The sequence below is a fragment of the Cornus florida genome, unplaced genomic scaffold, assembly GCF_030987335.1.
Source record: "Cornus florida cultivar Cherokee Brave unplaced genomic scaffold, ASM3098733v1 CherokeeBrave_3.0.0_Hap2_scaffold_32, whole genome shotgun sequence".
Taxonomy (NCBI): domain Eukaryota; kingdom Viridiplantae; phylum Streptophyta; class Magnoliopsida; order Cornales; family Cornaceae; genus Cornus; species Cornus florida.
Genome location: NW_026775827.1, coordinates 13,746 through 25,725, shown reverse-complemented (window position 1 = coordinate 25,725; position 11,980 = coordinate 13,746). Strand labels below are relative to the sequence as shown.

Genomic DNA, 11,980 nt, shown 5'->3' with positions numbered 1-11,980 from the left:
ACCTATTATGTCACAAGACCATTTTAATGTATAAAGATTAAATCTTTGAAAGAAAATGAGAGTTTTGAGTTAAACTTATTCGGGATCCCTTTGGCGTCACGAAGAGTGCTTTAATGAGTAAAGATCGAATCTTTGAATGAAATTACCTCAATCAAGGTATCTATTATGTCACTAGACCATTTGAACGTATAAAGATTGAATCTCTGAAAGAAAATGAGAGTTCTGAGTTAAACTTATTCAAGTTCCCTTTTACGTCCCGAAGAGTGTTTTAATGAGTAAAGATTTAATCTTTGAATGAGAATACCTCAATAATAAACCTATTATGTCACTAGACCTTTCTAGAGTATAAAGATTGAATCATTGAAAGAAAATCAGAGTTTTGAGCTAAACAGTTTTGAGCTACCCATGAAGTCACGAAGAGTCTTTTAACGAGTAAAGATTGAATCTTCGAATGAAAATAACTCAATAAAGGTACCAATTATGTCACTAAACAATTTTAATGTATAAAGATTGAATCTTTGAAAGAAAATGAGAGTTTTGAGTTAAATTTATTCGAGATCACTTTTACGTCACACAGAGTGTTTTAATGAGTAAAGATTGAATCTGTGAATGAAAATAACTCAATAAAGGTACCTATCGTGTCACTAAACCTTTTTAATGTACAGAGATTGAATCTTTGAAAGAAAATGAGTGTTTTGAGTTAAACTTATTCGAGTTCCCTTCGACATCCCGAAGAGTGTTTTAATGAGTAAGTATGAAATCTTTGAATGGAAATACCGCAATCAAGGTACCTATTATGTAACAAGACCATTTTGATGTATAAAGATTGAATCTTTGAAAGAAAATGAGAGTTTTGAGCTAAACTTATTCGAGATCCCTTCGAAGCCACGAAGCGTGTTTTAAAGATTAAAGTTTGAATCTTTGAATGAAAATTACTGAATAACGGTTCCTATCATGTCACTAAACCGTTTTAATGTATAAAGATTGAATCTTTGGAAGAAAATGAAAGTTCTGAGTTGAACTTATTCGAGTTCCCTTCGACGTCCCGAAGAGTGTTTTAATGATTAAAGATTGAATCATTGAATGGAAAATACCTCAATCAAGGTACTTATTATGTGACTAGACCATTTTAATGTATAAAGATTAAATCTTTGAAAGAAAATGAGAGTTTTGAGTTAAACTTATTCGAGATCTCTTTGACGTCACGAAGAGTGTTTTAAAGTGTAAAGATTGAATCTTTGAATGAAAATAACTGAATAAAGGTACCTATCGTGTCACTTAACCTTTTTAATGTGTAAAGATTGAATCTTTAAAAGAATATGAAAGTTCTGAGTTAAACTTATTCGAGTTCCCTTCGACGTCTCGAAGAGTGTTTTAAAGAGTAAAGATTGAATCATTGAATGGAAATACCTCAATCAGGGTACTTATTATGTCACTAGACCATTTTAATGTATAAGGATTAAATCTTTGAAAGGAAATAAAAGTTTTGAGTTAAACTTATTCGAGATCCCTTTGACGTCACGGAGAGTGTTTTGAAGAGTAAAGATTGAATCTTTGAATGAAACTAACTCAATAAAGGTACCTATCATGTCATTAAACCTTTTTAATATATAAAGATTGAATCTTCGAAAGAAAATGAGAGTTCCGAGTTAAACTTATTCGAGTTCCCTTCGACGTCCCAAAGAGTGTTTTAATGAGTAAAGATTGAATCTTTGAATAGAAATACATCAATCTAGGTACCTATTATGTCACTAGACCATTTTAATATATAAAGATTAAATCTTTGAAAAAAAATGAGAGTTTTGAGTTAAACTTATTCGAGATCCCTTTCACGTCACGAAGAGTGTTTTAATAAGTAAAGATTAAATCTTTGAATGAAATTACCTCAATCAAGGTACCTATCATGTCACTAGACCATTTTAACGTATAAAAGAGTGTTTTAATGAGTAAGGGTTGAGTCTTTGAATGAAAATACCTCAATAATGTACCTAATATGTCAGTAGACCTTTTTAGTGCATAAAGATTGAATCTTTGAAAGAAAATCAGAGTTTTGAGCTAAACTTATTCGAGTTACCCATGAAGTCACGAAGAGTCTTTTAATGAGTAAAGATTGAATCTTCACATGAAAATAACTCAATAAAGGTACCTATTATGTCACTAAACCATTTTAATGTATAAAGATTGAATCTTTGAAAGAAAATGAGAGTTTTGAGTTAAACTTATTCGAGTTCCCTTCGATGTCCCGAAGAGTGTTTTAATGAGTAAAAATTGAATCTTTGAATAGAAATGCCTCAATCAAGGTACCTATTATGTCACAAGACCATTTTAATGTATAAAGATTAAATCTTTGAAAGCAAAATGAGAGTTTTGAGTTAAACATATTCAGGATCCCATCGACGTCCCGAAGAGTGTTTTAATGAGTGAAGATTGAATCTTCGAATGGAAATACCTCAATCAAGGTACCTATTATGTCACAAGACCATTTTAATGTATAAAGATTAAATCTTTGAAAGAAAATGAGAGTTTTGAGTTAAACTTATTCGGGATCCCTTTGGCGTCACGAAGAGTGCTTTTGTAAGGCCCCAATACATAATTATTTTTTTATTAGCATAATTTAATTTTTATTAGACATCATTTATGGAATATTTTATGTAGTAGTTTGTATGGTGAAGTTAATAGTTGGTGTCAAAACTTATTAAGTTGGTGACAGCCAATGGTAAGAAAATAAATAATAAAAATGATAATATTCCATGTGTACGTGTGTGTGGTTATATGTGTGATACTAGAGAATGGGTGTCTACTAAGGTCATTGGTGCTGAAGGTAATAAATGGTGGAAGTGGTGTGATGGTTCTAATATATATTGATATACTTATGTTTTATTTTAAAGTTTGACCAAGTAGTTATTTATATATATGGGTAAGTTATTGACCAGGTCAAGTACATATTCCACCCACCCATGTATATAGATATCTAGTAATACACTTTATTCTAAAAGCTTCCAAAGGAGGCTGTTACTAATTGACACACACACGCATGAGTCATGAAGAGGGGAAAATCACATTTATATCTAAGTGACACGTTGTCTAGAGATTTGCATGGACAAGAAAAAGAAAAAAAATAATAAAAATACAAATAGAAACAAAGGAGGGATTTTTCAGCCGTAGAAGAAGAAAATATTATTAAACTTTGGGTAACACATGTCACATAAGCTATGTGACAATTTACATTTCCTGGAGACTAGATTTACACCATCCATGTGACTATATACTTTTCAAGACTAAAGTTATTATGCTTTAAAGTGGTGGCTGGTGGCTGCAATATATAGTTGTATATATATATAGGTTTCAATTATCATTTATATGGATAGAGATGAGTAAAGTCAGGTTGCTGGCTGCACAAGGCTGGACCGAACACACAGGACACGCAATTATGTAGATATACTCTATATATAGATAAGGTTAATTCTATCTTTTTAAACCTGTTTGGACCGCCTTTGAGAAAGCCATTGTTTTGGTTGAGACACACAAAATATATCAAAACAGTGAGCTATTTAGTGATAGTTCAAAGAGAGAAGAAAAATACGGAGGAGGAGGATAGAAAAGAAAAAAAGGGGTTTTCTCTCTAAATTGTTGTTGAATTCAAGCAAAGGTGAGGGGTTTTATATTATAATTTCTATGTTGGAAGTTGATTATTCAGTTATTTGAATAATTAATCCAATTAATTGTTCCAGTATATGTATCATCTATTTTTTTTTATATTTTATTTATTTATTCAAAGGCTGTTTTGTGTAAGTGATACCATGGTTATGGTTATTTTCTTTGGGGTCATCAAGCTGGAAATTTATATAAAGACATGTGATTAGAATTTAGCCAAAAGGGTGTATAAAGTTTGAGAATTGTAATTGAGGTGATGATTGTGATTTAATTCTCTTTAGAAAATAAATATAACTTGGTTATATTCTTGTCCAGGCAAGGAGAATGAACTGATCACTTCAGCAATATCAAAGGATAAGTAGACAATTTGAAAAGTAGCCAAGGTGAGTGTACTCACTGGAAGTTTATACCTGGATGTGTTTAATTGAAGTATTGAAGTTGTTTATGTGAGTTGAAGATGAATATATATAATTTGATTATATTTAAATAGGGTCCATACTCTGGCCTGGAAGGAGAGTAATATATTATATAAGGTCCATACTCTGGCCTGGAAAGAGAGTACTACACTAAATAAGGTCCATACTCTGGCCAAGAAAGAGAGTACTATATCTAAACAAGGTCCATACTCTGGCCTAGAAGGAGAGTACTATATTTTAATGCCTGTAATATATTAATGAAGTTTAATTGAAGTTATCAGATAATATTTGTTTATATTACTCTGATGTAGTAGTGTTGCATTCACTGGGCTTTAAGCTCACTCCTTCCATATCTATATTTTTTTCAGGTACAAGGTTGGGTCGCTACTGCCAGGTCTAGAATTTTTGAGTGGGAATGGGAAAAAGAACAATGGAACGTCTTTTGTTTAAAATGTAAATATTGTAATAGAATTTAATAGTATAAGTTGCCGTTAATGTTTTTTTTGTTTGTCAGAATTTGCATAACAGGCCTATAGGTAGTTTTTGAATTGTAAACTGTTAAACAGGTGCTCTGATGTAGGATGACGTTATATTTGAAGGAGGTTAATGCAGATGGTTAGATGCATTCCAATTTATTCAATTTGTTTAATAATGTAAATTGGGTTGGGGTGTGTCAACTTTTGGTATCAGAGCCTAGGTTTTCTAGGTTCTGGAGGTCAGAAGAGTCTAGACTGGCAGTGGCAGTAAGAAGTGTGTAGTAGTGTCATTTATTTGACTTAATGTTATACTAACAGATATAAGTGGTGATTATGTATCATATATATGTTGTTATATTTGAGATTCATTGCAGATAAAAAGAAATGGAAAGGGAAAGTGGTTATCATGGAACTGAGGGTGAAGCCACTTATGTTCCTGTTGAGGCTGAAGTAGAACAACCTATGCAGGGTGGTATGAGAAGAGAACAGGAGTGCTTAACTGGTATGCAGAAAATGGAAAAGGCTATAATAGACTTGGCAGAACAAAACAAACTATTTATGGCGAGTCAAATGATGATACAAGAAAGGCTGGAAAGACAACAGAAATGGAAGAAAGGCTCTGAGTATGAGAGGTTTATCAAGTTAACACCCCCAGAATTTTCAGGTACTACCAAACCAGAAGAAGCAGAGGGGTGGGTAAGAAGAATGGAATCGATATTTGCAGTGATGGGTGCAGCAGAAGACCAGAAGGTAAACTTAGCTACATTTATGTTCAAAAATGAAGCTAGTTATTGGTGGGACACGACAAAACATTTGTTGCTCACTCCAGGAGAGAAAGAGGTGATATTCTGGAATCCATTTGTTAAAGCTTTTTATGAGAAATATTTCCCCCCAATTTACAGAAAAGAGAAGGAACGGGAGTTTATTCTCCTAAAACAAGATAGAATGTCTGTGGTTGACTATGAAGTTAAGTTTACAGCTTTATCGAGGTTCGCACCCAAGTTTGTACAGAATGAAGAAGATAAATGTACAAAATTCCAGGATGGTTTAGAGGCGGCTATTAAGTCTAGAGTTTCAGTGTTTGAGGAAACAGATTACAACAGACTTGTGAATAAAGCCATGATTGCCGAAAGGGATGTGAAAGAATTGCAAGAAAGAAGGGAACAATACAAAAGAAATAGATCTGAGCCGTCACAGTCAAGAGGAGGTGAAGGAATTGCAAGTCAGAAAAGTCAAAGGTCGCGGTATGGAAGGGGAAGGGGTGGTGAATCTCAAGGCCAGACATCAAGTATTGGAAGAGGTCAAGGGTTTTCCGAACAACAATCTGTTCAACAAGGTAGTTTTGGAGGACGTGGTACTGGCAGGGGGTGTTTTCAGTGCGGAAAGGAAGGTCACCAGAAGAAGGATTGTCCTATCTTGAAAGCAGAAGAGTGCTATCATTGCCATCAACCGGGTCATCGGAGGAGAGATTGTCCTATGTTGACAGGAATGACCTCAGTGGGCAGTGTTGCTGGTTCTGGTAGAGGTTTTGCACAGGGGAACTCGTCAAGAGGAGGTAAGGGTGTTACAAGTGGTTCGCAAGCCCAGGGAAGAGTGTTTGCTATGACACTTCAGGATGCTCAAGCAACACCAGAAGTGGTGACAGGTACACTTTCTATTTTGGATAGAAATGTTACTGTGCTTATTGATCCTGGCTCAACCCATTCATTTGTTGCATCATCTATTGCTATGCATTTGGGTAGACCATTTTCATCATTAGATAGTAAATTGTTTATTTCTACACCAATGGGAGAAGTGGTAGTGGTTGCAAATGAATACCGGGATTGTGTGTTACAATTGGGAGATAGACAGTTAAAGGTAAATTTGATACCGTTGGGTATACCAGATTTTGATATCATTTTGGGTATGAATTGGCTATCTGCGTATCACGCTTCAATAGACTGTTTTCGGAAAGAAGTTGTTTTTCAGATACCAGGGGAGCCAGAATTTAGATTTACAGGAGAAAGAAATGTTATTCCAAACTGTCTCATTTCAGCTATACAAACCAGGAAGTTGTTGAAGAAAGGGTGTCAGGGTTACTTGGCTTATGTGGTTGATACTGAAAATAAAGATATGACACTTGAAAATGTACCAGTGGTAAGGGAATTCACAGATGTGTTTCCAGAAGAATTACCAGGGTTGCCAGTGGACAGGGAGGTAGATTTTACCATTGAGTTAGTACCAGGAACAACTCCAATTTCTATTGCTCCGTATCGAATGGCACCGACAGAATTGAAAGAGTTGAAGATACAGTTGCAAGATTTACTAGATAAAGGCTTTATTCAACCTAGTATTTCACCGTGGGGTGCACCGGTGTTATTTGTTAAGAAGAAGGATGGTACTATGCGGTTGTGTATTGACTACAGACAGTTAAATAAAGTGACCATCAGAAATAAGTATCCATTGCCACGAATTGATGATCTGTTTGATCAGTTGCAAGGGGCAAAGGTGTTTTCTAAGATTGATTTGAGGTCAGGATATCACCAGTTGAAGGTAAAGGATAGTGATATTTCGAAAACTGCTTTTCGAACTCGATATGGTCATTATGAGTTTTTGGTAATGCCTTTTGGGTTAACCAATGCTCCAGCGGTGTTTATGGATTTAATGAATCGAGTATTTCATCGGTACGTTGATTCTTTTGTTATTGTCTTCATCGATGATATTTTGATATATTCTCGGAGTGTGAATGAACATGAAAAGCATTTAAGAATTGTGTTACAGATGTTACGGGAAAAACAACTCTTTGCTAAGTTCAGCAAATGTGAGTTTTGGCTTGATAAAGTTGTCTTTTTGGGGCATGTAGTATCTGGGGATGGTATTTATGTTGACCCATCAAAAGTGGAAGCAGTGGTGAAATGGGAAAGGCCTACCAATGTGACAGAAGTCAGAAGTTTTCTGGGATTAGCAGGTTATTACCGGAGGTTCATCCAAGGGTTTTCTAGTATCGCATTGCCATTGACAAAGTTGACCCGGAAAGAAGTAAAGTTTGTGTGGGGTGAGGAATGCCAAAGAAGTTTTGAAGAATTGAAGAAAAAGTTAACGTCAGCCCCAGTGTTAACTATTCCGTGTGGTGGTGAGGGTTTTGTGATTTACACTGATGCTTCACATCAGGGTCTGGGATGTGTTTTGATGCAAAATGGTAAAGTAATTGCCTATGCTTCTAGACAATTGAAGAATCATGAATTGAATTATCCTACACATGATTTGGAGTTAGCTGCTATTGTTTTTGCTTTAAAATTGTGGAGGCATTATCTGTATGGTGAACTTTGTGAAATATTTACAGATCATCAGAGTTTGAAGTATTTGTTTACACAGAAGGATTTAAATTTGAGACAGAGGCGTTGGATGGAGTTAATCAAAGATTATGATTGTAATATCCACCATCATCCTGGAAAAGCCAATGTAGTAGCAGATGCCTTGAGTAGGAAGTCTTCAGGGAGACTATCTTGTGTACAGTGTGCACGGGTGGCAAATATTATGGAATTGAGACTGATGGGAGTTGAATTGACAGTTACTAACAAAGGAGCATTGTTTGCACATGTTACGGTGAGACCTTTGTTGCTGGATAGAATTAAAGAGCTGCAAATACATGACGTATTCCTGGATAAGAAAAGAAAAGAAGCTCAAGAGGGTATGCAAACTGAATTTATAGTTAGGGATGATGGGATTTTGTATTTTAAAAGTCGAATTTGTGTTCCAAATGATGTTTCCTTGAAGAAAGATATTTTAGATGAAGCCCACAGTTCTATATATGCTATGCATCCGGGGAGTACTAAAATGTACAGGGATTTGAAAGAATACTATTGGTGGAACAATATGAAGCGTGAAATTGCAGAATTTGTAGCAAAGTGTTTGATATGTCAACGAGTGAAAGCTGAACATCAGAAACCAGCAGGGTTGTTGCAGCCGTTACCAGTTCCACAGTGGAAATGGGAGCATGTAACCATGGATTTTGTGACGGGACTTCCAAGATCAAAACGAGGACATGACTCTATTTGGGTGATAGTTGATCGATTGACGAAATCAGCTCACTTTCTGGCAGTGAAAACTACTTATTCTACAAAGGAATATGCTCGTTTGTATGTTGATGTGATCATATGTTTGCATGGGGCTCCAGTTTCTATTGTTTGTGACAGAGATCCGAAGTTCACTTCGAGATTTTGGTATAGTTTGCATGAAGCCATGAAAACTTCTTTGAAGTTCAGTACAGCTTTTCACCCGCAGACAGATGGGCAGTCAGAACGAACTATTCAGATTTTGGAAGATATGTTGAGAGCTTGTGTGTTGGATTTCAAAGGTAATTGGGATGATTATTTACCGTTGATTGAATTTGCCTATAATAATAGTTATCAGTCTACTATTGGAATGGCACCGTATGAAGCTTTGTATGGGAGAAAATGTAGAACTCCATTGTGTTGGGATGAGGTGGGGGAAAGAAAGTTATTGGGTCCAGAATTGATTGAACTTACAACAGAAAAAGTGAAGATAATTCAGCAGCGTATGAAAGTGGCACAGGATAGACAGAAAAGTTATGTAGATGTGCGAAAAAGAAGAGATTTGGAATTTGAAGTTGGTGATTTTGTTTTTCTTCGTATTTCTCCTTGGAAAGGTATTATGAGGTTTGGAAAGAAAGGTAAGTTAAGTCCCAGATACATTGGACCTTACAAGATTCTGGAACGAATAGGAGCAGTGGCGTATCGGTTGGAATTACCAAAAGAATTATCAAGATTGCATGATGTTTTCCATGTGTCTATGCTTCGAAAGTATATATCGGATCCATCTCATGTTTTAGTTGCAGAACCGATAGCGTTGAAGGAAGATTTGACTTATGTAGAGGAACCGGTACAGATTGTGGATCGCCGGGAGCAAGTGCTACAGAATAAAACTATATCACTGGTAAAAGTATTGTGGAGGGGTCATACGATTGAAGAAGCGACTTGGGAAAGTGAAGAAGTTATGCGAATGCAATATCCTCACTTATTTGGTATGTTTCTTGCATTTTAATTTCGAGGACGAAATTACTTAAGGGGGGAAGAATTGTAAGGCCCCAATACATAATTATTTTTTTATTAGCATAATTTAATTTTTATTAGACATCATTTATGGAATATTTTATGTAGTAGTTTGTATGGTGAAGTTAATAGTTGGTGTCAAAACTTATTAAGTTGGTGACAGCCAATGGTAAGAAAATAAATAATAAAAATGATAATATTCCATGTGTACGTGTGTGTGGTTATATGTGTGATACTAGAGAATGGGTGTCTACTAAGGTCATTGGTGCTGAAGGTAATAAATGGTGGAAGTGGTGTGATGGTTCTAATATATATTGATATACTTATGTTTTATTTTAAAGTTTGACCAAGTAGTTATTTATATATATGGGTAAGTTATTGACCAGGTCAAGTACATATTCCACCCACCCATGTATATAGATATCTAGTAATACACTTTATTCTAAAAGCTTCCAAAGGAGGCTGTTACTAATTGACACACACACGCATGAGTCATGAAGAGGGGAAAATCACATTTATATCTAAGTGACACGTTGTCTAGAGATTTGCATGGACAAGAAAAAGAAAACAAATAATAAAAATACAAATAGAAACAAAGGAGGGATTTTTCAGCCGTAGAAGAAGAAAATATTATTAAACTTTGGGTAACACATGTCACATAAGCTATGTGACAATTTACATTTCCTGGAGACTAGATTTACACCATCCATGTGACTATATACTTTTCAAGACTAAAGTTATTATGCTTTAAAGTGGTGGCTGGTGGCTGCAATATATAGTTGTATATATATATAGGTTTCAATTATCATTTATATGGATAGAGATGAGTAAAGTCAGGTTGCTGGCTGCACAAGGCTGGACCGAACACACAGGACACGCAATTATGTAGATATACTCTATATATAGATAAGGTTAATTCTATCTTTTTAAACCTGTTTGGACCGCCTTTGAGAAAGCCATTGTTTTGGTTGAGACACACAAAATATATCAAAACAGTGAGCTATTTAGTGATAGTTCAAAGAGAGAAGAAAAATACGGAGGAGGAGGATAGAAAAGAAAAAAAGGGGTTTTCTCTCTAAATTGTTGTTGAATTCAAGCAAAGGTGAGGGGTTTTATATTATAATTTCTATGTTGGAAGTTGATTATTCAGTTATTTGAATAATTAATCCAATTAATTGTTCCAGTATATGTATCATCTATTTTTTTTTATATTTTATTTATTTATTCAAAGGCTGTTTTGTGTAAGTGATACCATGGTTATGGTTATTTTCTTTGGGGTCATCAAGCTGGAAATTTATATAAAGACATGTGATTAGAATTTAGCCAAAAGGGTGTATAAAGTTTGAGAATTGTAATTGAGGTGATGATTGTGATTTAATTCTCTTTAGAAAATAAATATAACTTGGTTATATTCTTGTCCAGGCAAGGAGAATGAACTGATCACTTCAGCAATATCAAAGGATAAGTAGACAATTTGAAAAGTAGCCAAGGTGAGTGTACTCACTGGAAGTTTATACCTGGATGTGTTTAATTGAAGTATTGAAGTTGTTTATGTGAGTTGAAGATGAATATATATAATTTGATTATATTTAAATAGGGTCCATACTCTGGCCTGGAAGGAGAGTAATATATTATATAAGGTCCATACTCTGGCCTGGAAAGAGAGTACTACACTAAATAAGGTCCATACTCTGGCCAAGAAAGAGAGTACTATATCTAAACAAGGTCCATACTCTGGCCTAGAAGGAGAGTACTATATTTTAATGCCTGTAATATATTAATGAAGTTTAATTGAAGTTATCAGATAATATTTGTTTATATTACTCTGATGTAGTAGTGTTGCATTCACTGGGCTTTAAGCTCACTCCTTCCATATCTATATTTTTTTCAGGTACAAGGTTGGGTCGCTACTGCCAGGTCTAGAATTTTTGAGTGGGAATGGGAAAAAGAACAATGGAACGTCTTTTGTTTAAAATGTAAATATTGTAATAGAATTTAATAGTATAAGTTGCCGTTAATGTTTTTTTTGTTTGTCAGAATTTGCATAACAGGCCTATAGGTAGTTTTTGAATTGTAAACTGTTAAACAGGTGCTCTGATGTAGGATGACGTTATATTTGAAGGAGGTTAATGCAGATGGTTAGATGCATTCCAATTTATTCAATTTGTTTAATAATGTAAATTGGGTTGGGGTGTGTCAACTTTTGGTATCAGAGCCTAGGTTTTCTAGGTTCTGGAGGTCAGAAGAGTCTAGACTGGCAGTGGCAGTAAGAAGTGTGTAGTAGTGTCATTTATTTGACTTAATGTTATACTAACAGATATAAGTGGTGATTATGTATCATATATATGTTGTTATATTTGAGATTCATTGCAGATAAAAAGAA

At 34.8% G+C, this 11,980-nt stretch overlaps 1 protein-coding gene across 1 annotated transcript; it reads left to right on the top strand.

The window, feature by feature from the left end:
- The first annotated feature begins 4,930 nt into the window (after positions 1 to 4,930).
- Positions 4,931 to 6,438, top strand: LOC132291112 (uncharacterized). The gene is made up of 2 exons (XM_059790232.1): positions 4,931 to 6,315; positions 6,432 to 6,438. Exons 1-2 carry the CDS (start codon positions 4,931 to 4,933, stop codon positions 6,436 to 6,438), a joined length of 1,392 nt encoding a protein of 463 aa, XP_059646215.1.
- Positions 6,439 to 11,980: the final 5,542 nt, after the last annotated feature.